Here is a 26,654-nt window from a genome sequence, read left to right on the forward strand (position 1 = left end):
TCAATAATAAATATATTACAGAATAGTTAAAGTGTTGATTGATTTCTTTTTTACACACATTTTCTGTTGATATAAGAGCTGTCAGATTAATCAGGGATTGTCCTTTTTTTTTACATTTCTTCCCTATTTTACTGGATTGGGGATGGATGGAAATGAAAGTGAACAGTTCAGCACTGATGTCCTTCAGCAAGGCCTCTACACCACCAGCCTCCTGCAGACATCAAGCATCGAGCATGGCTGGACACAGATTTGAACGGACCCACAAGATGCTACCAACGTCCTTTTTGACTCTTTTAGTTCTGATTGAAGGGGTTTAGCTAAGGTCTCAGCTTTTGATAAACTGATGAGTTAAATGTATTTTTTAGTCAGCTCAAATTTCAACCTGCTCGGGATCCACTGATAAAAATTACACATACACATTTGTGTATGAGCAAATATTCAGTGATCAAAAGCAGAACTCAACTTGGTTCAAATTTGACAGACCCTGTAAAATCGAACCTACAATGTCATCAAACATTTTTTCTTGTCCTATTTAGCTCCTTTTTGATCAACTACTTGGCTTAAAAAAGGAAACACACAACGATCTGAGATTTAAATGGTTTATGTTTCTCTGTCCTTATTCCCTGTCAATATTTTATGGAATCGCAACCATCTAAATCAGGGGTTTCCAAACTTTTTGCAAAGAGGGCCAGATTTGATAACGTGAAGATGCCCGGGGGCCAGTAGATCCTTCTGATGTTTTTTTAACCAGAAAAGTTACATGCAAATGTACACTATTATAAAACAATTTTCATTGTCACAATTCTCTTTATTTTTCAAATGGCAGTGTAACCAAATATAAGCCACTCAGGCAGACGTGACCAACTCTAAAAACACAATTCTGCCTTTAATTCATATCTGGAGAGTCAGATAACATTGAACACTGAACTGTATGGAATACCTTAAATTTCCATGAGTTTGATAACTCTAATGCAAAGTTGTCTGTTATCATTCAAGTTTAAAACAAGTAAATTTTGCTCTTGTCTTTTACAAGATCTACAAGAAAGGAGGAATTACATTTTAGTGATTTATTTATTCTGTTAGTGCCAGCGGGCCATAAATAATACATTGTAAGACTGAAGTTGCGGGCCGTATGAAATCTGATTGGCCCCCGGGCCGGACTTTGGACATGCCTGATCTAAATCCTGTTAGTGATTATTGCCCTCCAGTGGAAGAGTCTGACTATGTAAGTATCTCTTAGCAGATCTTAAAAGATGTCAGTTTGAAGTCTCCACCAATCCTGATGTAACTGATGACATCAACACTCTCCGCGTTTGGAAACTTGAATTCATGGTCATCGGGAATTTCCACTTCAAACACATCTCCAGCCAGCTTCAACACAATCTGAAGAAGAAGAAAACAGAATAAATTAGAATGAAATGAGGTTCTGCTCCAGGCTGGTTATCACGATGTGATTGAGGGAATAGGTCTGCATTTCTTTCTATAAACTGTGGCAGCTTTTAGGACAAAACATGACAACAATTCTCAACAAATCTCTCTTACCTTGACTTCCTTGCCTCTGTGTAAGGGGTTGGGTATTTCCCTTCTCTCTTCACCCCAACACCCAGCTGTCTTTGAGTTAAAAACCAGAACAGATCCATCAGCGTTGTCATGGAAACGAGGGTTAAAATGGAGTGCCAGGTCATTTGCATCATTGCCAAGGTCAATATGGAACCTGGTTTGATCCCAAATTAGATCATTAAAGTGTTGGAAATATATCTATGAAAGTATACTAGGTTTGTTTGTTTTACCTGTCTGCATCATGCAAAACAAACCCCCTAATCTTCAGCTGATCTCCAGTTCTCAGAATCACATCCTTTAATTCAAGTTGCTGTAGACATAGATATTAACGTTTGTTTTACCAACATTGTTTTATAAGCTCAAACAAAGTCATAAACAGTCAAGCATCAAACAGACGTGAGAAAAATACATCTATAAGCAATTTTAAAAAACAACTGTATAATTATTATATATTTTTTAAAAATACTGTACCATGCTCATTTTGGGTGTGGTTCAGACCTCTGGAGATATGGAAGCAGTTGATGGCAGCAGCAATACGTCCTAGAAAGCAATATTGTACTTTTGAGACTGATGTTTTTCTCACTATATAGGGGGAGGAACAACAGCTCCTCTGAAGAGATTCTATGCATCTTTCTTTCCTTATGACAGTTAATTGGATCATTTATTTCAGAACAACACTATACAATCATTGTTATTTTCCTGCCAATCAGTTGATCTGATAATGATTAACACATAAAACGCTGTAAAAAATAATGTCGCCTGTTTACCCGTGGATGCTATTTTATTGCAAAAACTTTATTACATTTGCATTGAGTTGTTCTTTATCTTTGATTAATGTCCAATGTCTCCCCTCTTGTGGTCAATACGGTAAACTGTTCCTCAACTCCAAGGCCACGCCCTTTACTTCCGGTATTTAAACGTAACAAAACAATCGAATCGGTCGAAGAGGACACAATTTTTGAACATTCATCATAAACATTATTTTGTAACATTAACGTTTTTCCTGCTTGTAATCACCTAGAGGAAATATATATGTATATGGAACTACATCAAAAAACTAATGAAAGAAAATAAAAATTTTAAAGTCTGGTGGAATACTTACAAATTTAGTACTGAACTGTTACAAACCAAACTTGTTTCTTTAAAAAATAAAAAATAAAAACCTTCATGAGTTTGTCAATACTTGCTGTAGTTTTCTTACAGAAAACTTCCGCTATGTTTCAGGAAGTGACGTAAGAGAATATTAGGAACCGTCAGTGGATAAAGAAAGACATATAATTCCTACTAGAGCAGACATATCATTAATTACATTTTGCTTCGACCGATTCAGGGGTGTTAATCGCGGGAAAATAGCCAATTTAAGGTAAACAGTTAATATTTTTGTATTAGTGCATGCTTGGAATTTGACTTCGCACTTGCTAGCAGCTAGTCAACCAGCCTTATCAAACCGTTTATTCTATCGTTGATTGTAAAAGAAATATACATAAATAGTAATTATATTCTACAGTTGTGTTTAGTATATGATCCAAAGATTTAAGTCAACCATTTTCACATCAACTTGATAATGTAACATCGGACAATGCCTCCAAAGCGAGTGAGCAGCTGTTTGTCCACCATCCACTGCAACAACTAGCGCGTCAACATTGTCTTCAACGCGGTGAAATCTGAATCCCGAAACACACTGATCCCGGGCTTTATTCTGATAATGACTTTGTCCCGTGTTCCCACAGTGTTTGTCTTGTTTTAATGACAGGGGTGACAGCGACTGTGGCGCCCCTGTCTTATTATGTTCACAGATATGGACTACGAACTGGAGGAAGACAAACTGTGAGTTTTCAAACAATTCTTGGTCTGTGTGGTTTCATTTCCATTTTTTGAGGAGCCATATATCGTGTAAAACATATTGGGGTATCAAAAAGTTCTATCCTAAGTCAATAAATTGTGTCAATCTGACCGACAGTGGTATACCTACGGTTCCTGGTACTGTGTGTCTGAAGAAAGATAGTAATAATCTAATCGGGATCAGCATTGGAGGGGGGGCGCAATACTGTCCTTGTCTCTACATTGTACAGGTAAGTGCACAACTTCTAACTACAACTTCAGTATGTGACCCGCTGCTTCTGTTAAAGTTCTAGTTTAAGCACTTTACAACTGGTAAAAGTTAACAGTTTTCATAAAACTGAATCTGTCAACACAGGACTCTCTTTTAAATCGCTTTCTGCTTCATCAAAGGTTTTTGATAACACCCCAGCAGCTCTGGATGGGACGCTGGCAGCTGGCGATGAAATCACTGGCGTCAATGGCAAACCAGTAAAAGGAAAAACTAAAGTGGAAGTTGCCAAGATGATACAGGCCGTCCAGGTACTTTAATGCTGTAAAACAATATTACAAGGCAGTTTCAGTCTAGACTATGTTAGGTTGTGTTATGTCAATTGCTCACCCACACCTCCACCTGTATATTCTGTTCTTTTGTTCAATCCATACAAACTAAAGGTTCCTAACCCTGCATAGAAGAATCTGCAAATACTCACGTTATTTTGTCCGGCTGGCTCGTTTAAATTGAGAATATTCCAGCGGTAATTATACGTATAAAGTCACCACCAGTCTGTGGAGAAGAGGGGCTTAGCTGGAATGTTCTGCTCTGCTGAACAAGGGATGATAATAGTCCAGAACATGTGGGATAACACCACCAAATCAGAGTGGCTGTGTTGTTTTTGGCATTCCATTGTTTGCCCCAAACAATTCCATGACTTCCTGTGTGATGGATTACTGTGGATTAAAGAAACGGTGCAGGGTTTTAAAGGGTTTGGGTTCTGCTACCCCCTAACCCTCCCAGTAGCATGGTGCGTTTAATTATGCAATATGTTGGATTGCAAATATTTGTTCACTCTATGAATGTTATTACAATTTGACTCTTAATCTGTTGGTGTCTATTTAGGGGGAAGCAACAATCCACTACAACAAACTGCAGGCAGATCCAAAGCAGGGGAAGTCTCTTGACATAGGTATCTCCTCCACCAGACCCAGACTCAGTTTAAGGCTTGGCTTTGTTTCTTGTTTTAAGAATCCTATATGGAGTTCTTCTGTTTGGGTTGTTGGGTCGTCAATGCAGTGGTAGCGTAAACATATTAATTGTGTTTCAGTCCTAAAAAAAGTAAAACATCGTCTGGTGGAGAATATGAGCTCAGGAACTGCAGATGCTCTTGGACTGAGCCGAGCTATTCTGTGCAACGGTGAGCCTATTATAAGAGGAAGTGTAGATATTTTACCTGTAGAAAGTTACATTTATTCACAGGAGATCTATCTGCTTGGATATGTTTTAGATGGACTGGTCAAAAAACTGGAGGAGCTTGAGAAAACAGCAGAGCTCTACAAAGGTAAGTCTGTCCTTTACTTTTGCAGAGTTGAAGTGTTCAGTTCACCAAGATTCAACGCCGCTTCACCCCAATACCGTTTCCCTTGTAGGGCTGATGGAGCACACAAAGAGGCTGCTGCGAGCTTTCTTTGAGCTCTCCCAGTCTCACAGAGGTGAGTGGCTTGAGAGCCAAGTCTTACAATTTTGGCCAGCTATTGTATTTGTCAGACTGTTCATCTAATCTCCTCTTCCAGCATTTGGGGATGTCTTCTCTGTTATCGGCGTGCGAGAGCCCCAGGCAGCAGCCAGTGAGGCTTTTGTCAAATTTGCCGATGCTCACCGTAACATTGAGAAATACGGTATCCAGCTTCTAAAGACCATCAAACCGGTGAGTAGAGATGTGCAGCACTGCACAGCATACCTTCATTTACAACCTCTGACTTGATCCTGTTGGCCAGATGCTCCACGATCTCAACACGTACCTTCACAAAGCCATACCAGACACGAAGCTCACCATCCGCAAGTACCTGGACGTGAAGTTTGAATATCTGGTAAGATGGCAGCGCTTCGAATGGTTCAGTTTCACTGTGATGTGTTTCACTGTGCCAAAGCCGCTCTGTTCTGTGTTTGTGACACTTTGTGTCTTTCAGTCGTACTGCCTGAAGGTCAAAGAAATGGATGATGAGGAGTACAGCAGTATCGTGAGTTGCCATTTTAAGTCTCTGTGTTTCCACACTCGCCATCTGGAAAGGTGATTATCCTTGTTTTTCCTGCAGGCGATGGGGGAGCCGCTGTATCGTGTCAGCACAGGCAACTATGAATACCGCTTGGTGCTGAGGTGCCGGCAGGAGGCCCGAGCTCGCTTTGCCAAGATGAGGAAGGATGTTATGGAGAAAATAGAGCTGCTGGACCAGAAACATGGTTGGTTTGTTTTTTTGTTTTTGGATAAAAAGTCCACAAAACAGGATTTGTTACTGCAAATCAAGTTAAATATTTAAAGATTGAATGTAAGAAGAAAGCAACAAGCAGGTTTCAACTGTAACGGTGGGTAAAAACATTGCTTAAAAGAGTAGTTAAATAATTATTTTGATTCACGCAGCATGAGTATGAGCTGTGGGTTCTTCCAAAAATCTGTCTGGGATTTGAGTTGTCTTCTTTTTTGTAGCAATGCTGATGCTATTTTCAAAACAAAAACCTTTTCTTTCTTTTTTTTAATAACTGAACTGTTCCCTCAACTTCTTCACTTTCAGTCCAGGACATTGTGTTTCAACTGCAGCGGTTCGTCTCGGGCATGTCGCACTACTACGATGACTGCTACTCTGTCCTGAAGGAGGCCGATGTCTTCCCAATTGAGGTGGACCTCTCCCGCACCATGATCAACTACGGCAGCCACTCGCTCTCCTCCTACCCTGGAGATGAGGAAGATGAGGAAGAAGGAGGCGGTGGGAAGGAACGAGGAGGCACACAAGCAGAGAACGGTGCTGAGAAACTCATTGATGATGATTGAGAATGTGTGCTTTCATTTCATTGCTCTTAAGCAACCTCAGCACCATCAGGAAGCGGATATCTTCTAAAATCCACAGTGACTGCAAACACCATTAATGTCAAAGATGAAAAGCTCCGAAATTCACTACTGCCGTGCTTTTATGTTGGACGACGTTGGTTGCGTTTTCTTTTTTCCCCTGGAAATTTCAAATCAGCAGATTTGATTTTATTTTGTAGTAAATTCCTTTTAATCCAGGTGTTTTGGGAGATTTGTTGTTCTGTCAGCTTTATGTCCAGAGGTGTGCCTTCTTCACTCTCACTGAAGTGCAGTACCTCCAGCTGGTGCAAGTGTGCCTGTTGTGGGTTGTTGATGCTCTTGTATTTATTTTTTGCTTTATTTAAAAAAAAAAATCCTGCCCTATAATACAGAGAGATGTATTTAAATGCATAAAAGGTTCACTGGTTATACTTACTCTGTCTGTCCTTAAGCCAATTGCTAAATGAAGTTTAATGTTTATTATGATCTTATTAGAAAATGCATTACCTGCATTCAGATTTACACCCCTGTTTGAGTGTGCGTATTCATTGAATATGATTCTGCTGTTTTATTGCACTAGGTAAAACAAAGCTGATTGAATGTTTCCTACTTAGACCACATCAGTTTGAAGGGTTTTTTCTTTTTTGTAAAATTTGCCTGCTTTACTTTCAGTTGTTTCGTTTTGACAGCATGTTATTCTGTTGTGACCTTGGTTTGTAAAGGAAAGGTAAAACTCTGCTGCATTCCTTCTCATTTGCACAATATTTATTGCAAATAGATTTTATTATCGATGTGTTATTGCGTGATTTCTTTCCCTCAGTGTTATTGTAAACGTAAATGTTCAGGATGGCTATTAGATTATAAATATATTTAGTTTATTATCAATGATCTGCACTGATAAACATACCAAATATGACTAATGGCCTAGAAAAAATATTTCTATACCATACTTTAACCCCGTTGTCCTCGGTTAAATCAAAAGAATATGTATGGTATTATACCGGTATATATGGAGAAACAGAAACGCCGCCCCAGTGGCCTAATGGATAAGGCACTGGCCTCCTAAGCCAGGGATTGTGGGTTCGAGTCCCATCTGGGGTGTTAACTTTTGAATACAGAAGGAGCTAGATACCGTTGTCTTTTTTAACTGACTTGTATAATACTTCATTGTCTCCGCACATGACTTCTCTGTCTGCATATTTTACCCTTTCAGCCGCTTTCCAGTCTGGACGGTTTGGCATTGTTCCACATTTTTTCACATGACTTCCTCCTCGTCAGAGAACAGCCTACTTATCCTTGCCTCCTTTCAGCGGTCGCATAAACGTTACTTTTCCCTCTTTGTCTCGGTCGATACAGTCATGTTTTTATTAACCAGTACCTGTGCATTTGTTCTGCTGACTCTTCCTGCCACCAGCTCCACCGCTGACAGTAAAGGTACGTTCTTCTCAAGCCCGCACCAACCGATCAGGAGATGTTTGTTGCTAGTATGTTTAAGATTTCCTTATACACTTTAAAATCGATAATACCACATTTTTTTAAATAATCAGTCGGAAAGCGACTGATTAAGTTCGGGATTTTGACTTGGGGTAGACATTTTTTAAAAATCGAATTATTTCACTTCCACATTTCCTCAGGAACGGCCGCAGCCACGGTGTACTGGGACCCTCAGCATAAGACCGTCCTGTTGAAGGAGGGGGTGTTGGAACAAGAGGGGGATGCATACGGGTATTTCAACGATACCCTGTCCAGCACAGGTTGGAGCGTCCTGGAGATCCGTGCCGGCTATGGAACGACTCCCGAAACAGATGAGGTCATTTTCTTCCTGGCGGGATACCTGGAAGGCTTCCTGACCGCCCAGTATGTGGAATCCCAGTTACTACTGATGCGTGTGATGATCAGTAAAATCCTTAACTGGCCCCAGCTTTCCAAAACAGGACAGAAAAACAGGAGTGGGGAGTCACTCAGACACACTTTTAGAAACTTCAGGTTCTTATTGCTCTATTTTTGTCTTTTTGAGGCAGATGATGGATCATCATACCAACATGTTTCCACAGTTGATCCATGACTCAAAGACCCTCGACCTGGTTCATAGATTCCTGGTGTGAGTATCTGTCCTCTTCCCCTATATATATTCCATCTAATGCATTTTAGAACATTTAATGTGGTTATAATTTCTGTGTGAGAAATATATGGGCTGAATGGAACTTCTACATTACAACTGAGTGTTGATGTCATAATTTCAGTTTATAAGTGGATTTTGGACACTGGTGGCACAGTGGGCACAGAAATGTTGTTACAAGGTTGTTTTACAGTTAATAATTATGACATTATAAGTAATGACAAAGGAAGCTTCAAATGTCGCTCCTGTATGTTTAGGAAGCAGGATTCATGGGCCAGAGAGCAGGTGAAACTGAACAAAAGCTCTGACCCTCTGTGGAGACACGTGGGATTCATCATCGCTCAGATGGACGGCCTACAAGCAGGATTGGCAGACTGGGCCAAAACCAAAGGCAAACAGGTTGTTATTTTTCTCTGTGTCTAATGGACAAGTGTTTGTTCCCGGTGTTTGTTTGGCAGACCCGTTTTTCCTCACGGGTGTTTATCTGCTGTTCTTCCCACAGCCGCTCTCCCTGTTTGACATCCAGTTCCTGAACGCAGTGGGTGACCTGTTGGACCTGATCCCGGCGCTGGCCTCGTCATCAGGCCATCTGCTAAGATACAAACGTCCAGGGATGGGCCACTGCTCTGCTTTGATCAAGGTCAGAGGTCAAAACACATTCCAACCCAGGCACGAGACCCGCTAGTGCACTCTGACAATAAATGGCTTCGCACAACCAACATTTCAGGACAGAAGCTGCATGTTGCCTGTGTTCCACGTGCACTAATTTAATCTCTCCATAATGAATTTGATTACCATTGTATTTAGCTGTTATTACACCTGAACAATCTGTATTTAAAATAATGATAAGCAAATTCCAAGCACTTTATATAGGCTATTCCTAAAACAGCAACGTTTTGTCGTGATATTTTTTTTTAAATTCAAATTGTGGGCAGTAATAGAAATAAAGTCATGTAGCTGGACCAATTTTATTTTTTTAACAACATCCACAGAGTAAACAAGATGCAAATATTCACCTTAAAGAACAATTCCAACAAATTCAACCTGGGGCCATACCTAACTAATATTTTAGTAATATTTTAGGTCTGAAAGAACAGGTCCACTCCTGTGAAACACAGCTCTGGCGATGCAGAGACAGTTCCACAGCCTAACAGAAGCAACTCATTAAAAATATTCCCACAGATTTCCTAAAATGTTAGGAAAGCGTAGCCCCTGCTTGAATTTGACCAGAATTGTCCATTAATGAACATTGTTGGTTGGTATTAACGACGCAATTTGAAATATCTGAACTCTATTGATCAAAAAGTGTCATGAAAACCTTAACATGCCACGTGAAATAGCAAATCTTTGGTTCAGTGTAGCAGCAGCTGACGTAAGCTTCTTAACTCCCCAGGAGATAAGTCACGTTGATGTGCAAGCATAGGCAGGACATGTTGCCTTTCCCGTAATATTCCCCCCACCCATATACACAGTACCTATATGTGCTGAAATCCCACTTGGTAATTAATCTACTGAAATGTATGGTTCCATTGTATTTTAGTCATTTACATTATATAGTATAGATGACATACTTGCTTTATTATAGTGCAGCTTATAAAGCAAATTATATGCCAGCATGATATCTGGGGGGGTGGGGTCATTGTTGTTTTTACCATATGATGAAATGGTGTTGGAAGCCTAAACTAATACTGCTTTCAGATGCTGCCGGGCTTTGAGAACCTGCTGTTCGCCCACTCCAGCTGGTACACCTACGCTGCCACGATGCGGATTTACAAGCACTGGGATTTCCGTATCACGGAGCCCCACACAGCAACGGGGAAGCTGTCCTTCAGCAGCTACCCTGGTACGTACGGAAGCACGCCGAGCAGATTCAGCGTCTCCTGTATCCATGCAAAATAGGAGCAAAAAACAAACATGGCTGCGACACAATACGAATAATTATTGAAGAAGTCTAAGTGTTTTCTCCTTAAAATTCAGACGTGTATATGCAAATGCAGCATTTGCGGCTTGTTTCTGGCTGCTCCGCTATTTTACCGAGGCCATTTTGGGAAGTCTGATGTCATATTTTTTGCGGCGTAAAGACAATTTACCTTTGACTCTCCAAGTGTTTGTTGATTTTAATTATTCCTTATTTATTCACTACCCTGTTTGTGGTCTAGATCATGAATTCATAGAACTAATCACTTGGTCCACAGGATTCCTGATGTCTTTGGATGATTTCTATCTGTTGGGCAGTGGCCTGATGATGACGCAGACCAGCAACGACGTCTTCAACTCCACCCTCTTCGACACAGTTACCCCCAACAGCCTGTTTGCATGGCAGAGGGTCAGGCTGGCTCATAGTTTGGCACGCAGTGGAGAAGAATGGGCCAAAACCTTCTCCAAATACAACTCTGGTAGGTCAGATGCCGAGTTTACTGCTGTAAACAATAAATACATGCTGCTACTAATACTGTTGTTCATGCAGGGACGTACAACAACCAGTACATGGTGCTGGACAGAAGTAAAGTCCAGCTGGGTCACAACGTTGATGATGGCGCTCTGACCGTCGTGGAGCAGATCCCTGGGTTGGTGGAATTCTCCGACCAAACTCAGGCTCTCCGCAGAGGTAACAGCCCCTCCTTCCCTTTCTGTCTTCTGCCTCTTGTCCCATCTGAGCCAATTCTTCTCTGGTTCGGACACACGTGTGACAGGGTACTGGCCTTCCTACAACATCCCTTTCCACCCAAACATTTATGCCCTGAGCGGTTACGGAGAAATGTGGGAGAAGCGCGGAGAGGACTTCTCTTATGATCTTTGTCCGAGAGCGAAGATCTTCCGCCGTGACCAGGCTGGCGTGAAGGACCTGGACTCACTGAAGCACATCATGAGGTTTAACGGTGCGTGACCCCCAGCGGCACACAGATGACCCGGGTTGAACTGGTTGCCCCTGAAATTCCCATCCAAACGAGAACTACCAGTTTGGTAGTTTTATGTAGCATTTTTAATTTAGTTGCTAGTATAATGAGACTCTGATTAGCTTGACCTTAACAGGCAGAACCCTCTGAGCAGACCCTAGTTTCAGTTCTGTGACCACACAACTTACTTTTATTACAGAATACAAGTCTGACCCATATTCTAAAGGTGACCCCTGCAAATCCATCTGTTGCCGCGGAGACCTGAAACCAAGGAAGGCGTCACCGTCAGGCTGCTATGATACCAAGGTACCACGGCAGGTCTGCCTTGAGTAGCGGTAACACGGCCCTCTTCCTCCTGAACTATACTCCTTATTTCTCATTCAGGTGACTGACTTTTTCATGGCTGGGAAGTTCAGAGCAGAAGCGATAAACGGTCCCACCACACAGAACGGACTCCCGCCCTTCGCCTGGGATGGATTTGGCAATATCAGCCACGAGGGCCTGCCGAAGTACTACAACTTCACCTTTGTCCAAATGCAGCCTATCCTCTTCCAGCCTTGAGCTACGTGTGCAGTTGCCTCATCTGCCTGATGCAAATTGCTTTCTTTTTTTTGTCGGGGGGGGACGGTTGCCAGATTTTGAAACAGTGACTCAATTACTTTTTTCACTTCTCAGGGTAGGTGAGATGATTTTATATCGGCACATGGCCACAGTGTAACACTCAGGGCTACTTTCTGATGCACCTCTGCAAACATCTCAGGTTTATCTTTTTGTATGAGCCTCTGACTTTACTGGGATAAAATGTGCAATAATACCTCTCTGACATGTGGCTTTATTAAAGTTTACAGCATAAACCGTGGTCCTGTCTTCAACCTTGTGTTGCGCTGCAGTGACTCCCGTCCTGGATGTCTGCTAGCAGGCTGAGCTCAAACTTAGCACCCTCAGAAGAGGAAGGAGGGAGGAGGGAGGGTTGTGTTGTCATTGTAAAAGGAAGTAATCAATCAGAAAGAAGCTCTCATATTTATTTAAATAGGAGCTGCCAATTATAATAGTTTAAAGGACTAATTTCATGTTAAAAAAAAAATTGTTTACTAAATTATTTGTGTAAAGTTTAAAATGTAAATATGTATGATTTGTGGAAATATGGCATTTGTCATTTTTCTTCATTTTATAGTTTTCATGGTGTCAAGAGTGCCGGTGTTGTAAAAAGAGGAGAGAATGAAAGTTGAGTCAAAGCTCTCTGCAGCTTGGCATTTAAGTGGCTGCCGCATTAAATGAGTGAATCAAGCACATTAGTATCGATGTATCGTCATTCCAAAGCAAATTCAAAAGAAACTCTTGGTCTCGGCCCCCTGGGACACACATGGCGACCTGGCCTGAAGTAGAGGAACTGAAACCTCCTCCTTTGCATCTCTCTTCATCTGAGCAGTCTCAGTTGTGTATAGTGGAGGTTATATCGGAGCAGACGGTGGCCACACTGCTCGCTGTCTGAAAGACATGAGCAACAAGAACTGCTCTGAGGGCAGCCAGTGGGACAACCTCGTCAATGCCTGCATCCAAAGTGGCCTCGTAAACAAAGTCAGGAGCGGGACAGAAACCAGACCTGAACATGTGACATCTGGTGAGTCTTGACTCTCAGCTCCGTGGGACGCAAACACAAAACTTTCTGGTCTTTCTGGAAGCCTCCAATTCATAGTTTGTTGTAAACTTTTGTTTAGTTAATTTACTAAAAATACATTGAAAGAAATGCTTGAGCTCCTGTTATTACTGGTGTGAACACTTTCGCAGATTGAAAGCGAGGCTGGGCTGATAATTACCCCCCCTCGTGTTTTGGAGGTATTTCATTAGTCTGTTCCCTTCAGAGGTGCTGTTGGTGGCAGAGGTCCAATTGAGATCCATGGCCCACACCCCCCGGGTCGATCCAGGGTTGCCGCTCAGCCCTGCGCTGTGGATCTTCGTGGTTCTGGCCACACTAGGATCCATCTTGGCCTTGGTCCTCTGGTTCATTATATACAGACAGCGGATGAGCGCCAACAGCAACCCAGGTGAGAATGGCGACAGATTTTGCTTTCTCATTCTGAACCAGATCTAAAAGTGGCTTGATTCCGTCAACCCAACTGGAGAATGAGTTCAACATTCTCTGCAGTAGAAACTCCGCAGTTTCAGTTCTGTTTTCAGGAGCCCCATGGGTCAGCCCCCTCACACTCTACAACTCTATTTTGGTTGTAACACACATCTGTTGGTTAGGCAGGATAAACTGGGTCCCACATGAACTGGAATTTATTAACTGTCAACACAGACAGGCACTGACAGTTGGGTTTTTTTTTTTAATTTTAAGAAATCAAATTAACTTTTCTATTTTTTTACTTACAAAAGTCTTAAATGGGCTGAAAATGTTAGTGTTTTGGGACTATTTCTGCTTTAACACAGCCTAGTTAAACAGAAACCAAAGATTAGCCAGAAAGGTCCCCTTATCAAGTGCATGTCTTTGTCCTTGTTATACAACCCAGCATGTCAATAGAGCTTTATCTACAGGACGTGCAGGAATTTCAATGCAGTTAGATCAGCTGTCTGGAGGTTAAAGTAGAATTTGTACAATTTGGTTTAATGTTATTGTTTCTATATCATGTTTTAGGGGACAATAATGCTTCTTGTTACATGTCCATCAGGTTGGTTCATCCTATAGCGGTTCTGTTCCATCTTAAAGAGACAGCTTACCTGCTTATCAAATGAATTTCCTCAATATGACATTTGATTTGGAGAGACCTTTCAAACCTCACACCTATTCAGTGAATAAGGGAAAAACAATTTTTGGTAAACAAATGAACGTCTGTGGAATTTTCAGAAATATTGTCTCACCACTGCTTGCATTGCAGAGAACTCAAAGCGAGAACAGGAACCTCTTCAGAAAACAGACGCTGGTTCGATGAGCCACTCGTTGCCATCGGGAGGAAACAGCCACCCTTCGCTTTGCCCTTTCCACCTACGCCTGGAGACACAGAGCACCTTACAGTGGGTGGAGGACATCAGTCCTAACAGGGCATCAACAAAGCATGCTGAGTCAGAGGAGAGCAGTGGGCTACCTTCATGCTCGACAGTGAGGGAACACAGGATTCCACTTCCTGCAACAGAGCTGGGTGGAACGGCTTTGGTCACAACTAAAACTGTGTAGCTCTCTGCAGCTGTAAACATCTGGTTCCTACCAGTCAGGTGTGTGTTATCTGGTCCTCAGATCCTCTAATTGCTGGGTTGGTTTGTTTTTAAAGTTAAAGATAGAGGTGGGTGGATCTTAGGGTTAAGCATCTAGGCCAAGGGGCTGGGGAATGTATTATGTCGCAAGAGTCCTCACAGAGATATAAGAACAAACATTTGTGCATGCTTCTTTCGGTGCCGAGGTTCCTCATCTCGGTGTAATCAAAGCCGTGATCGACTTCCTTTTCTACAGGCTGAATTTTACACAAACAATGCAATGCTTCCCTTTAAACTGGCATTCAAAAAAACCACATGTATTTCTTTGCAGCGTCAAGAAAAAAAATGCAAGTCTGCTTAAAATGTATGTCAATTTTCAAATATCTTTTAATAAAACCTCACACAAAAAAGAATCACCTGTGACACATTAATAAAAGAACTGTCACATATTCTCAGATCCTAATTTAAAAATACGATATGACACGAACTGTTGGAATATACGGTAGCTTTCATGTCTCTGCAGCAAAGGCTATTTACACAGTAAATATTTATGTCATACTTTCTCAATAAATGCACTTCCTGCAAAAATCCACTGAAACGTTAAATGCATCTCTTACTGTTTGGATGGCTTCTGGCTAAGAGCAGCCCCGCAAGTCTTTAGAAGGCTGAACGTGTATTTTGGCGCCCCTGGTGGCGAATATTGTAACAACACGGGCAGCCTCGGTAGAGAACGAATTTCCTAAAGCCACCGAATAACAATAATCAGCTATTTCCTAAACCTGTCCTGTTTTAATGTTTGCAATTTGAATGATTTTTTTATTATTATTGAGGAACAGCCTTTTTTTAAATGACATAAAACAGTATTTATACAATGCTTTGACAGAAATATGGATTTGTAAATAAATGGTGTTGACGGTTACAAGAAGTTAAAAGAGAAATGATGTCCTCAGTCTTTTTGTTTGAGCTGTCCGTGGAACTCTAGCAGCGTTGCCTGCAGCCCATACAAGGGGACAGGAGGCCCCTGTAGTCACAGGAATGTGCTGGTATTGTCGGTGACGGCCAGGTGGAAGTACTCTGGTGGACCGTCTGACTGCAGGCTGCCGCTGGCCTCCCTCTTGTGGACCTCGGAGGAAAGAGTCTTTTTTAAGCTGCTGCCTCTGTCCTCACGGTTCTCCAAACTGGACACGATCATCTCAGCAAGGTCTTGTTGGAGCCTTTGGAAATTCTCCCTGATAGGAAAAGGAATCAGTGAATGAAGTTGTGTTTTTATTGTGTGTGTTTAATTATAGTAAAGTGAGGTTGGAGGTGTGCAGTTAACACAAGGGTTCACTCACGCTGTCGGTGGTGTTGGCAGGTTGTATGTTTTCCCCAACACTCCTGTTAACCAGTAGGTCATTTCCTTGCCTTTACCCTACAGATTAAGTAGACATACACACTCACACACAATAGAAGTGGTAGAGTGACTTCAAAGTGAATCCTTGCTCACCTTCAGGTATGTCTCTCCTCTTTTTTCATACTCAAATTTACAGTCTGTTCTTTGCAAGATGTTGATGGTCGACTGGCTGACGTGAATTCTCAGAGCTAGGGAAAAAAACAAAGTTGTCTTCTTGGGTCTTTCTCACTCTGTATCATGGTGTTCATATGATCACGTCTCTTACGGAGGCCTGTGGACTCCATGCGTGAGGCAGTGTTGACTGTGTCTCCAAAAAGACAGTAGCGAGGCATCTTGTTCCCCACCACTCCCGCCGCACACGGTCCTGCACAAAACAACAACACCGAGTTGACTCAATCCGTTGGAGCAAATCCATTTTTAAAGCCTTCGTTTATCCAATTCTGACACATTTGATTGTGCATTTCTAATGTCTTGCAACAAACTCTACTCCATAAGATCTAAGGTCTGCTGTGCAAATATAGAATTTCTTAGTCCAGATTATTCCTCCACTTAAAAATGAGTCCAGATGTGAAATAAGATGTAAAACATTGTTTGGACACCTTTTTTTTTCTTTTTCCAAGGCGATTAGTGATTAGTTTTAAAAGTCAAAGTGGAAACTTTGCAACCTTTTGAATGCTTGAGAAATTTGTAATCTGTCATAGTTTAAGTCCGATCAATGCGTTGGTGTTGGTCTATAAAATGTGCCGGTGCCACAAAGTGGAGAACGTTTCTGTTACCTGAATGCACTCCTATACGGATCCACAGAGGGATGCCAGGCAGGTGCAGCAATTCAAATGTCTTGACAAAAGACAGCATGTCCAGGGCCATCTCAGCTATGTCCACCGCATGCCGGTCGCCGTTGCGTTTGGGCAAACCTGATGCGACCATGTATGCATCACCAATCGTCTCAACCTGAAGGACAATATACGGTTTGCTTCGCTTTATTTGGATTTTTACCGGACGTAAAACAAAACACGAAATGACCTTGTAGACGTCATGATGGTCAAGGATGCTGTCAAAGTTCTTGTAGATGTCGTTGAGCATGTCCACCACTTCCATGGGCGTGCTGTAGTGGCACAGTGTGGTGAAGCCCACGATGTCACTGAAGTAGATGGTGACCTGCTCAAACAGCTCTGGCTCCACTTTGCCCGTCTCCTTCAGGGAGCGCACCACCGGGCTGAGGGACGGGGGACATGTGACAGTTATCTGAGTGGCTCCAATAGAGTTCACTTCAGAGGGGACACTTGAACTTTCTATATACAGCTGAGAAATTCCCAGTCAGGACTGGCCGTGTCCATTTGGAGCATTCCCAGGACTTTAACTTAGATGTTAAGTAAAGAGCTTTACATTGTAAAGAACAGCATTCATCAAAGGGAGTGCACATCAAATATTTATTAGGAAAGGAGACAACGTCTTGAGAACAAATCAAGGAAGAGTTCAAGATCAGTAGGTGGGAAATAATGAGTTCTGTTACATGCACATGCACATACGCAGCATGGCCTGTATCCAGTACGCTGTAAACACTCTCACTCTGACTTTTAATGGATCAACAATCGTATTCTTGAAGGTCCAAAATTCACTCCGCTTATCAGGTTGTTTTTGGTTTAAAGTGGCTAATCACTCTGATGAAAGAACAATTTGCTGCGTCATAAATATAAAGCAATAAGCATGAACAACAGAGCTCTGAAAGAGTGAGAATGTGGGTCAACCATTTTCTAGTTCATTTATTCTTCTGTGGGGTGAGCTTCTTGAATATGCCAATGTTTTTACGCTTTCTCAGCAACAGGTATCAGTTTCCGAGAATGTTGAAAAGCTGTTCAATTTCGTGTGTTGACAATAGAAGCAGAAGAATGATGAGGCTGAGGCTCGTTAGAGAAGATCTACTGAGGAAGAATTTCAGGGAACTTTCGAGACAACAGAGTGTGTGGAACCCTAAAAGCTGGCAGTTCTTTATCCTCAACTAACGCAAAACAAAATCATAAAAAGTTGAGGAATTTTAATCTACGACAGCCGCAGCACTAATAAAAGTTAATAGTAATGTGGAGGTAAATGTGGAGGCTGATTAGAGTATAAAACGTACCCAGGAAGAAGCATAAAGTTGAGTCGATCGGCTCTGTCCCGCTCAGCCTTGTACAGAGCCGTTCTCTCCTCTACCAGGTGCTCTAGCGTCCTGGAATACATCTGCAAGCGGCGGATCAGGTTGTCCATGTATGTCTCACTGGCTTGGTTGTGCAGGTTACTGTGTGACAGAAAAGGAAATATATGCATTTACATTATTATTTCTTGGCCTATGTTGTATATCAGTGTTTATTTTCTTATTATCCTTCAGCTAAAATAATCAGGTGTGGTGTTGTTAGGTGGCTAATGCTTGGCTTTAAATATACACTTCTTTGTGGCACGTTTAAGTGCTGAGTTTAAAGTCGGTCACAGAGTTGTCGTACCTGAAAATTTTGCCAAGAGTCAACTCTATTTTTTTAAAATCGGGCCTCCGTTCAGGATCTTCGTCCCAGCAGTTACTTATCAACATGCACAACTGTCAAGAAAAACACAAGAGTCAAAGAGGGAAAAGGAAAGAGGGTTTGATCAGGGTTTTTATAGCGTCCACGTCTTTCAGCTCGATATTTTACCATCACAATAAATGTTCTTACCTCGATCTCTCTCTCTGACGTGCCCTCGAAATTAAGGTCGGGTCTGAAGAAACCCATCCCACTGGGAAACTGCACTCTGTAGATCTTCTCTGTTGGATCGTCGACAGAGTAAAATTAAAACCATTACCCAGTCAGAATGGGCTTTTTGGCCTCAACTGGGTCCTGTGGTGTAAGTAATGGTAGCAGACAATGGTAATAACGCTCGTATCCTAAGGGCACAGGCTTTAGCTAAGCAGTATCGCACCATCCGGTGGTCTGTATCAACATCCTTTCTGGACATATCCCACCCTCTAATGACAACATATGGGCTGTAATAACATTGGTCATTAATACAGTTTAAAGGGCCGTTCTTCCAGTGGTGTCCTGTTCAGGCATTTCTCATACATCAATCCTATATTCCAAGGCCTACCTGCAGGATTAGAGCAGGACTGTGTGTAGAAGGGGGTCCGCCTCATAATGATCTCATGGGCGATGATGGCGTAGCTATAGACGTCTCCCTTCTGAGACACGCTGTTTTTACGAAGGTGTTCTGGGGCTGTCCACAGGTCTGAGAGGAGAGGCAGGTTTATAGTAAATTTAGATTTGATACCAAAGGAAATTTGGGATTAAAGTCAGCTTCACCTCTTCCAGGGTTCAGGATGGTGTGACACCCAAAGTCGGTAATTTTGACCACCATGCGGTTGTCCACCACACAGTTGGTGGACTTCAGGCGACCATGGACCTGAATGTTACTGGAGTGGAGGTATGACATGCCCTGAGGAAGATTCCAAGCAGGCTGATGCTGAGTTAATGTGACATGGGTGTACATATTATATCTTTGCTTTTTAATTTGGTTGCACTTTCGGTATTACAGTAGGATATAAATGACAGTAAATAAGGAGGTGAGTGGAAAGATGAACTCAATAATATTTGGAGGACCAGGACGAACAAATACCTTTGCGATGTCATACATGACTGAGATCTTGAACTCCATATCCATGAAGGTTTCGTCTGGGTACGAGATCTTATCGTTCAGAATGAACTAAAAAAAAAAAGATGGTTTGTTTTTATTAATCCCACCCTGGAGAGTGGTGCGCACGTGTGTGTGTGTGTGTGTGCGTGCGTGCGTGCGTGCGTGCGTGCGTGCGTGCGTGTGTGTGTGCGCATGATGCAGGTAAATTACATGCACACAATTGCACAGTACTTATCATTCGACCCATTTGTGATTGTGAGCTCAGCAATAACAAAGATGGTGCATTTCCTGCATTTGTTTTACAACATTCATTGAGCAAATACTGATTTTCTCACAAGCACTTCATATACACACTTGGAAGATTTTATTATTATTATATTTTTTAAAAAGAAAATGCAATAGTGCATTTTTTCTGTTTTTGCAGCAGCTGCAACATCTGCCTAAAGAATAAGGTAAATCAGGACAAAGGCTCTTACCCTCAGGGAGCCCCGCTGACAGAGCTCAAACACCCCAAACACGCTGTACTCAAACTTCACTGTGCCGTAGAACTTGGTCAGGTTGTAATAATCGATTCCCAGCAGCTAGGAAAGCGCCAGATCAAAAAAAAAAAAAGATTAACGAAACATTAGTAGATTCTCCTCAATCCTCATGCTTGGAGTTTCAAAATTGTTAAGCAAAGACAAACAAGAGAGGTGAAAGATGCCTGAGGGGCACGAGCTGCAACTGACAGATTGGAGCGTCTTACAGTGTTGAGCTCAATCCTCTGGTCTTCACTGAAGTCTCCATCAGTTTGCTTCAGCTCTTTCAGTATCACCGGCTAGAGAACACAGACGGATGGACATGCAGCGGCGTTGAGCCGGTGTTCACGTTCATCATTAATGTCACAGAATGAAACGGTCCTCTACCTTCTTATCATAGCGGCAGCGGCGGCTGAAGTAGGTGCTGTCTTTCCTTCTGTCCTCTTCGATCTGTGACGTGCACACAGAGAGACGATTTCACGTGTACTTCTTACCCTGACAGCTTTCAGTTCAACATTTCATGAGGAATCAAGCCTGGTTTACCTTCAGTGACACCTCCTTCTCATCCAGGGGGCAAAATAACTGCGGGTCGATGTGTGACCACTTCTTCTGCATGAGACGCTCTTTCCTGTTCTGCCTGACAGTAAGGACACACACATGCACGGCCGTAAGCACAAACGCTATCCCGGCCCGATTCTGATCCTGTTTTTTTTCTGATCAATATTACACAGAAAACTGACACTGTTTTCATTCTTTTCCCCACGTTTGAAAATCAGTTTTTCTACCTGCATTATCCTCACTGTCGTTTACCTGTAGAAGATGAGAGCTATGGCTGTAACCACGACAACGCTGACACTCAAAGCGATCATGATCCAATCCTGGAAGTTCAGCCCTGGGGAAAAAAACAAGCACACGCCAAGATCAATAATGAAAAAAGCAACAATGAAATCAAATTTCTCAATAATGGGGCCATAAACACAAGTGCTGCCCTCGATGCCCACACCACCCCACCATCATTGGGCCTACCATTATAGTTTTCTGGCTCGTCATCCGGCAGGACAGCCCCTATCCAGAACAGTGCGGGATTTGCAGCTATGAATGTGGTTTTATTTTGTGATGTGTCAAAAACCACCAAGGTTTCAAACTGGAAAGTGAAAAAGGGAAAAGAATGAGATGAAACTGAGCCAATTTAAAGTAAAGAATGGATTCAGGAACAAGGTAAATTAATGGTGACTTCAGGGTGAAGAACAATTTAGTCCAAAGTCCAAAATATGCACTTCATTGTTTGACCATTAGAGATGTAGCCAAAACAGAGCAACACCTGTGGTAAAAACATTTACAGCCTGGTACAAATAACTATTTTGCCCTATTTGCCCTAAGTTTGGGAAAAAAAATTCAGGAATTCAAGGAACATCAAACATGAAATGGTTTGAAATGGCTCTCAAGTTGGGGTCAAAGCCCATTTATAGGTCCTTATAATGAGTAAGATGTATGTAATGTTAAAAAAAGATAAAACTGAATTTAAAAAACAGCAATACACAACCTTTCCAGTCAGAGTTGAAGTGTAAATTATGGAGAAGTTAACATCTCTGTCGCCATATTCATCAAGTACATAATATCCTCCCATACCTGCGTGGAGACACAGACACATTCTGAAGCAAAGGCAAAAGACACCTCAATTTTGTCCAAACTGTTTCTCCAATCACCAGGCGCACCATGAAACGAGGCATTTCCAAAAGGGTTGTCACTCAAAGGCACGTCTAAGGCCTTTCTCGGGTTTTTCTGACTGAGGAGCCTCTCTCTGAGCACTTTCCCGAAGAGCAGAACCCCGTCATGATATCCAGCCACGTAGTCATTTATCTGCCAATCCACAGACAGTCAGATGAAGACAGTCACACCCATACGGGAACTATCGGCCTCGGCTCACCGTGTCATTGAATGTCAGGTTTGACCCATAGGTGTAGTTCCTCTGTGGCAGCGTGATCACAAGCACATCCTGCATGGCTTGACTGGACGTTACGTTGATGTAATAGGCGGGACTGGAACACACGTACAGCAGATTGTGGGTGTACAGTTTCACGGTATGTTGGAGGCTCTTATTTCAAAAGCAAGTTAAAAGCATGCACGTGCTCACTTGTAAATATCAAGGAGGATTATCAAAGTTTCCTCGGTAATCTGGCCCTTCACTTTACTCTTCACGGAGACGATGTCATTGGGGCTCCCGCACATGATGAAAACTGGAATAAACGTGTGGGTTTATCAACAGGATGAAGGAAAATACCTGAGTTTTTGGCTCTTTTTATACAAACAACACCAGACCTGATTGGTAGATTTCAGCAATATCTCTGGAAATTTTGAGTTGTAATGGAAATACAAACTAAACAGACTATAAGGAATTTTTCACAAATCAGTTCCTGGGAAAGTTGGTGGAAAACGGACAGTATGGCCACAGCACCTTGAAAAAGAAGTTTGTAAGGGCTGCTGATTTATTTCCTACAAAAACCATCAAAGAAAAGATTCAAATGTACTGACTGTTGCTGTGTCTATTTGTTGTCGGAAGGATTTTCACCAGATCGCTCTCCTCACGCAGCATCTCTCTCTTAATGTTTTGGGCAAAGTTGGCCGAAGCCGCCTCCAGCGCATTGGTGTACCTGCAATAACACATGGAAACGGACCGCCGTTGACGTGTGCCAGGGCGAGGTCAATAATTCACCCGGCTGGACAGTAAACCGGGGCGCCTCACCAGAAACAGTCCTCGGAGGCGTTAGAATTCTTGTAGACGTAGACCTTCTTCCATTCGCGTTTAAACACCAACTCTTCCTTCACAAAGTGAATAAGTAGGTCGGAAATCTTGTGCGCGGGAGGCAGAATCCTGGTCAGTTTGGACTTGTAGTCACAGGAGAGGCCGAAGCTGCCGGCGGAGATGACGGGGATGCTCAGGCTCAGGCCGATTTCATCACTGTAGCGAGACAAGAGCAAATCTAAATCACCTCAAGGCAGGGGGCGGCTGTAATGGCGTAGTTAAAATGCAAACTGGGTGAGACTCACTCCACTAACTGGAAGGTGGCGAAGGTGCAGGAAGGACCCAGCATGACACACCCGAGTTCACCATTACTCTGCAGGAAGGTTGAAGAGGTGAGGTTAGCGTTCTCGTAGCGGAGAGGAAAAGGAGAGACAATATCCTCTGATAGATTGATTTCCGCAGCACAGTCCACATGTTCAGAATGAGGTTCAGGTCAGGGATCTTATTTCAGGATCGTTCAGGACCACCCGGGTTATTCTGAAGATTTTGATGATCACCATTCTTATCTCAGTTCAACTCAGTTTAGCTTCGACTCCTGGAAAACGGCCTTATCCGCCGACGTTTCGGCTTCTCTGTCAGGATCAGGACTCTTCCTCTTTGAAAGTTTGAACCTCTGGATTTCTGCAGCTTTGAACTCACTGCAGAGTTGATATGTGGCATATTTTGCTTTTGAGTCGTGACAATCTGGATTCACACCCACAATCTGCTGTACGTGTGTTTTAGATCCAGTAGATTTCTGAAGTAGAGACAGAGAGAGAGCTGGGAGCAGCTACTGCAGCTACAGCTTGAGAGAACACTCACGTGGAGCATCTTGAGGATTGCCACCCCCTCGCAGGTGCTGCTCCCACAGCCCTGACGGTTGTACACGGTGGTGTTGAAGCCGTTGTAGTTGGCCGTCAGATTGAAGTCTATACCTGCGTCACAGAATGAAAGAGAAGATCAAATCATAAACAAGGCATCAGGATGAGGATTTGATTGATATAGCTGAAGAAATACTGTATATCACAAAAACATGTTGGACACGATCACATACGACCCAATTTGCCTCCAATAAAAAGACAGAAAATAAATTCCTTTAGTATTGATCAGCCATACATACATACATGTGACAGACAGACGGACGGACGGACGGACAGACAGACAGACAGACAGACAGACAGACAGACAGACAGACAGACAGACAGACAGACAGACAGACAGATAGGGCAAAGCAATCATTTGATATGTAAAAAGATTTTTACATTTTTATTTAATTTTAAATTCTATGGCCAGTGAATAATTTTATTCTTTGTTGGTAAAGTTCTTATAGACCAAAAAAACCGAATTTTTAAGATTATTTTTTTTGCAAAAAATATTGATGTCTATTCGTTTTTTTAAGAGACACAAAACTATTGAATATTGACGGGCTATATAAGGGTGATTGAGGCCATCCACTTCCTTGTGGCCTTCTCATGATATAAAATTACACTTGAAACCAAATTTGAACCCAAAAAAGGGCAGATTAATGCCTCTTCCATTGATCTTTCGGCCCGGGTGTGCACGGCTTTGGTGTCCGTACCGTGGCGGTCGTTCTCCAGCCTGTCCTCCTCGATGGCCCGCTCCACCGCCGCCTGCACGAAGGGCCGACTCCACTCGTACGTGTTGTCCTCCAGCAGCACCACGTTCATGGCGTATTTCTTATCCCCTTTCAAACACTCGTCCAAAATCCTGTTTGCGGCCGCCGCCGCCACCAGAACTCCCAGTTGGAGTAAACTGTGCGCGCTGAGCATCGTCGTGGGGATTTATTTATGTCCTTTCTCTCAGTTTCTACATGTCAGAAGAAAACAGCCAAGTTTTTTTTCCTTTTGTTATATATTTGTATATATAATGATGACCATGATCAGATCATCTCTGTAAAGGTTCCCCGCTGACTCTCGATCCCGCATCCACAGTTCCCCGCAAACCAACATCCAATATCCCGCATCCAAAACTTGAGACGGTAGCAAACGCAGTCCTCGGCCCTGTCTGAGGTGCTGAGTCGGCCTGGGGTCAATAATCCTCCACCTTGGCACAGGCTGCTCCCTCCACCTGTCCTGTGCGCGTTAATGAACAACTGCGGAGTGACAGTCGCTGTGCGCATGTTAGGGGAGGCAGCTCAAGACTCCCACACTCCACCCGCACCGAATCCTGGCTCCTCTCGGGCCAAAACACACCCGGATTATTATTTTTTGACCCGCAGAGGAGCCTAAAGCTGCGTTTATATATGCAGCGACATTCTCCACATTTCTTCTTGGCCCATATAAGAGTGCATTATGGTTACTGTGGCATAGTTGTGAAGTAGAGAGTGTAATGGAACAAAAACATTTGCTACCACCAAGAATTTATACCTCACACCATGATAAACTGTTGATCTTCAAAGCACGGTGATTGGGAGCGCACAAGAGCAAAGGTCACTGGCGGCCATAAAAGTGAAGCATTTGTGGCTCTGATAAATATTGTCTGTTATAAAAACAGGGTGGATTAAGTCCATGTGCGTGTGTGTGTGTGTGTGTGTCCAGTTTGGTGGGGCAAACCCTCTTATAAATCAGAGAATAATAACCAAATGTCAGTGTGGCTCAGGGTTGTTGTTTTTATTGCTGTGTATCTGACAACAGTATCCGAAACTCTGATTTCAGCGTTGAACGTTTTACCAGTGTTGTTCTGGGGGTTTTTTTTGCAGCCCTCGCGTGACGGATGAAAATCTTTGCTGGTATCTACTGCATCTGTATCTTACTGGCAGCTGCACGGATGTAATTCTGGTGATTTACTGGAACGCATGTGTCATGATGCAAGGATAAATGTTGAATTAAGAGTGTGTGTGTGTGTGTGTGTGTGTGTGTGTGTGTGTGTGTGTGTGTGTGTGTGTGTGTGTGCGCGCGTGTGTGTGTGTGCGTGTGTGGGTGTGTGTGTGTGTGTGTTTTGGGGCATCAGTGGTGATGTCACAATAGTCCTGGTGGTGTATTTTATTAGTAGTGATGTCGCTCTGAAGATGTTCTGGCACCTTCTCCTGCTACCAGAACACACTCCATGTTTGTCTGCGCTGGGGCTCCATCCGAAGCCCAAAGCAAACTCTGAAGTGTGTCCCAGCTGCCTTCAGACGAGAGGCAGGGTGCTAGATATACAATATATATGCTGTGTACTGTAGAGATAGAAATATTAAAATATATAAAAATATATATATTCTTTTTCTCAAGTAATATTCTAGTCTTCTCACACTGGATTTGGTGTTTTCGTGATCTGTAAGTCATTATCATCAACCTCCAAAGAAATAAACACTTGAATATTTCAGCCTGAATCTATATAACCTACGAATTTAACATTTTGAACTGAGATACTAAAATAAATCAAAATTTTGCTGACTTTATGATTTGTTGAGATGCACCAGTACATATACATTCAAGGTCTCCTAGCAACACTTATTCTCTGCTGTGTGGTACATTGTCTGTTTCCTGTCTGGCTGCCACTTGGCAGGCTCATAAATATCGTTAACAGGCATAAATGACGTTGCAATAGCACTGTTGGCTCGGGGCTCACAGCCATTAGAGCTTCATGTGAACGTGTTGCAGCAGGCATTTTATAAGACTTAATGGCTGCACTTTATGGTGTTTAATAATAGGAACTGAACACTCCCCACGGTGGTT

At 42.6% G+C, this 26,654-nt stretch overlaps 5 protein-coding genes and 1 non-coding gene across 9 annotated transcripts; 4 read left to right on the forward strand and 2 right to left on the reverse strand.

The window, feature by feature from the left end:
* Positions 1-1,053: 1,053 nt before the first annotated feature.
* Positions 1,054-4,184, reverse strand: LOC115248474 (galectin-1-like). 3 transcript variants are annotated; one of them, XM_029832231.1, is made up of 5 exons: positions 4,092-4,184; positions 2,032-2,100; positions 1,791-1,870; positions 1,543-1,714; positions 1,054-1,383 (listed from the first exon to the last, which is right to left on the reverse strand). In XM_029832231.1, the coding sequence occupies exons 2-5, from the start codon at positions 2,038-2,040 to the stop codon at positions 1,237-1,239; spliced, it is 408 nt and encodes a 135-aa protein (XP_029688091.1). In that variant the 5' UTR covers positions 2,041-2,100; positions 4,092-4,184; the 3' UTR covers positions 1,054-1,236. The 3 variants fall into 3 exon arrangements, with proteins under 3 accessions (XP_029688091.1, XP_029688092.1, XP_029688090.1); XM_029832232.1 differs by lacking the exon at positions 4,092-4,184 and adding an exon at positions 2,663-2,777; XM_029832230.1 differs by lacking the exon at positions 4,092-4,184 and having other exon boundaries at positions 2,032-2,480.
* On the forward strand, positions 2,782-7,230 carry LOC101074890 (PRKCA-binding protein-like). Of its 2 annotated transcripts, XM_029832229.1 has the most exons (14): positions 2,793-2,923; positions 3,291-3,294; positions 3,338-3,387; positions 3,521-3,632; positions 3,793-3,921; positions 4,499-4,565; positions 4,704-4,793; positions 4,884-4,937; positions 5,026-5,088; positions 5,170-5,303; positions 5,374-5,466; positions 5,566-5,616; positions 5,692-5,836; positions 6,166-7,230. In XM_029832229.1, exons 3-14 carry the CDS (start codon positions 3,347-3,349, stop codon positions 6,420-6,422), a joined length of 1,236 nt encoding a protein of 411 aa, XP_029688089.1. In that variant the 5' UTR covers positions 2,793-2,923; positions 3,291-3,294; positions 3,338-3,346; the 3' UTR covers positions 6,423-7,230. The 2 variants fall into 2 exon arrangements, with proteins under 2 accessions (XP_003976360.2, XP_029688089.1); XM_003976311.3 differs by lacking the exon at positions 3,291-3,294 and having other exon boundaries at positions 2,782-2,923; positions 3,314-3,387.
* A 235-nt stretch (positions 7,231-7,465) lies between these two features.
* On the forward strand, positions 7,466-7,538 carry trnar-ccu (transfer RNA arginine (anticodon CCU)). The gene has a single exon. It is a non-coding gene; the product is annotated as a tRNA-Arg (tRNA).
* Positions 7,539-7,680: 142 nt separating this feature from the next.
* LOC101073553 (phospholipase B-like 1) lies at positions 7,681-12,743 on the forward strand. Its single transcript, XM_003976305.3, has 11 exons — positions 7,681-7,871; positions 8,072-8,294; positions 8,455-8,538; positions 8,814-8,955; positions 9,059-9,196; positions 10,255-10,399; positions 10,752-10,952; positions 11,024-11,164; positions 11,250-11,435; positions 11,653-11,759; positions 11,838-12,743. The coding sequence occupies exons 1-11, from the start codon at positions 7,697-7,699 to the stop codon at positions 12,012-12,014; spliced, it is 1,719 nt and encodes a 572-aa protein (XP_003976354.2). The 5' UTR covers positions 7,681-7,696; the 3' UTR covers positions 12,015-12,743.
* A 135-nt stretch (positions 12,744-12,878) lies between these two features.
* LOC105418253 (uncharacterized) lies at positions 12,879-15,247 on the forward strand. Its single transcript, XM_011617236.2, has 3 exons — positions 12,879-13,074; positions 13,316-13,498; positions 14,330-15,247. The coding sequence occupies exons 1-3, from the start codon at positions 12,951-12,953 to the stop codon at positions 14,623-14,625; spliced, it is 603 nt and encodes a 200-aa protein (XP_011615538.1). The 5' UTR covers positions 12,879-12,950; the 3' UTR covers positions 14,626-15,247.
* Positions 15,248-15,429: 182 nt separating this feature from the next.
* gucy2ca (guanylate cyclase 2Ca) lies at positions 15,430-25,163 on the reverse strand. Its single transcript, XM_003976310.3, has 27 exons — positions 24,554-25,163; positions 23,797-23,909; positions 23,241-23,308; positions 22,936-23,151; positions 22,725-22,843; positions 22,327-22,429; positions 22,120-22,231; positions 21,908-22,052; positions 21,736-21,821; positions 21,219-21,336; positions 21,003-21,084; positions 20,736-20,829; positions 20,580-20,642; positions 20,420-20,491; positions 20,151-20,255; positions 19,657-19,743; positions 19,344-19,476; positions 19,132-19,269; positions 18,723-18,811; positions 18,516-18,607; positions 18,155-18,313; positions 17,059-17,251; positions 16,812-16,986; positions 16,301-16,399; positions 16,129-16,223; positions 15,977-16,053; positions 15,430-15,871 (listed from the first exon to the last, which is right to left on the reverse strand). Exons 1-27 carry the CDS (start codon positions 24,762-24,764, stop codon positions 15,670-15,672), a joined length of 3,246 nt encoding a protein of 1,081 aa, XP_003976359.1. The 5' UTR covers positions 24,765-25,163; the 3' UTR covers positions 15,430-15,669.
* Between the last annotated feature and the right edge of the window lie 1,491 nt (positions 25,164-26,654).

The sequence above is a fragment of the Takifugu rubripes genome, unplaced genomic scaffold (genome assembly GCF_901000725.2).
Source record: "Takifugu rubripes unplaced genomic scaffold, fTakRub1.2, whole genome shotgun sequence".
Lineage (NCBI taxonomy): Eukaryota > Metazoa > Chordata > Actinopteri > Tetraodontiformes > Tetraodontidae > Takifugu > Takifugu rubripes.

Bases quoted from the DNA above. Each gene is read 5' to 3' on its own strand.
- LOC115248474 (XM_029832231.1), bottom strand. The intron at 1,715-1,790 runs GTAAAACAAACA...GGATCAAACCAG, and splicing joins GTTTTGCATGATGCAGACAG to GTTCCATATTGACCTTGGCA. The intron at 1,384-1,542 runs GTAAGAGAGATT...CTTCTTCTTCAG, and splicing joins ACAGAGGCAAGGAAGTCAAG to ATTGTGTTGAAGCTGGCTGG.
- LOC105418253 (XM_011617236.2), top strand. From the start codon at position 12,951: ATGAGCAACAAGAACTGCTCTGAGGGCAGCCAGTGGGACAACCTCGTC. The intron at 13,075-13,315 runs GTGAGTCTTGAC...TGTTCCCTTCAG, and splicing joins ACCTGAACATGTGACATCTG to AGGTGCTGTTGGTGGCAGAG. The intron at 13,499-14,329 runs GTGAGAATGGCG...CTTGCATTGCAG, and splicing joins GAGCGCCAACAGCAACCCAG to AGAACTCAAAGCGAGAACAG.
- gucy2ca (XM_003976310.3), bottom strand. From the start codon at position 24,764: ATGCTCAGCGCGCACAGTTTACTCCAACTGGGAGTTCTGGTGGCGGCG. The intron at 20,643-20,735 runs GTAAACCAGGCT...TGCACGTCACAG, and splicing joins AGAAGGAGGTGTCACTGAAG to ATCGAAGAGGACAGAAGGAA. The intron at 20,492-20,579 runs GTAGAGGACCGT...TGTGTTCTCTAG, and splicing joins GCTGCCGCTATGATAAGAAG to CCGGTGATACTGAAAGAGCT.
- LOC101073553 (XM_003976305.3), top strand. From the start codon at position 7,697: ATGACTTCCTCCTCGTCAGAGAACAGCCTACTTATCCTTGCCTCCTTT. The intron at 9,197-10,254 runs GTCAGAGGTCAA...TACTGCTTTCAG, and splicing joins ACTGCTCTGCTTTGATCAAG to ATGCTGCCGGGCTTTGAGAA. The intron at 11,436-11,652 runs GTGCGTGACCCC...CTTTTATTACAG, and splicing joins GCACATCATGAGGTTTAACG to AATACAAGTCTGACCCATAT.
- LOC101074890 (XM_003976311.3), top strand. From the start codon at position 3,347: ATGTTCACAGATATGGACTACGAACTGGAGGAAGACAAACT. The intron at 3,388-3,520 runs GTGAGTTTTCAA...TCTGACCGACAG, and splicing joins GAACTGGAGGAAGACAAACT to TGGTATACCTACGGTTCCTG. The intron at 4,566-4,703 runs GTATCTCCTCCA...ATTGTGTTTCAG, and splicing joins GGGGAAGTCTCTTGACATAG to TCCTAAAAAAAGTAAAACAT.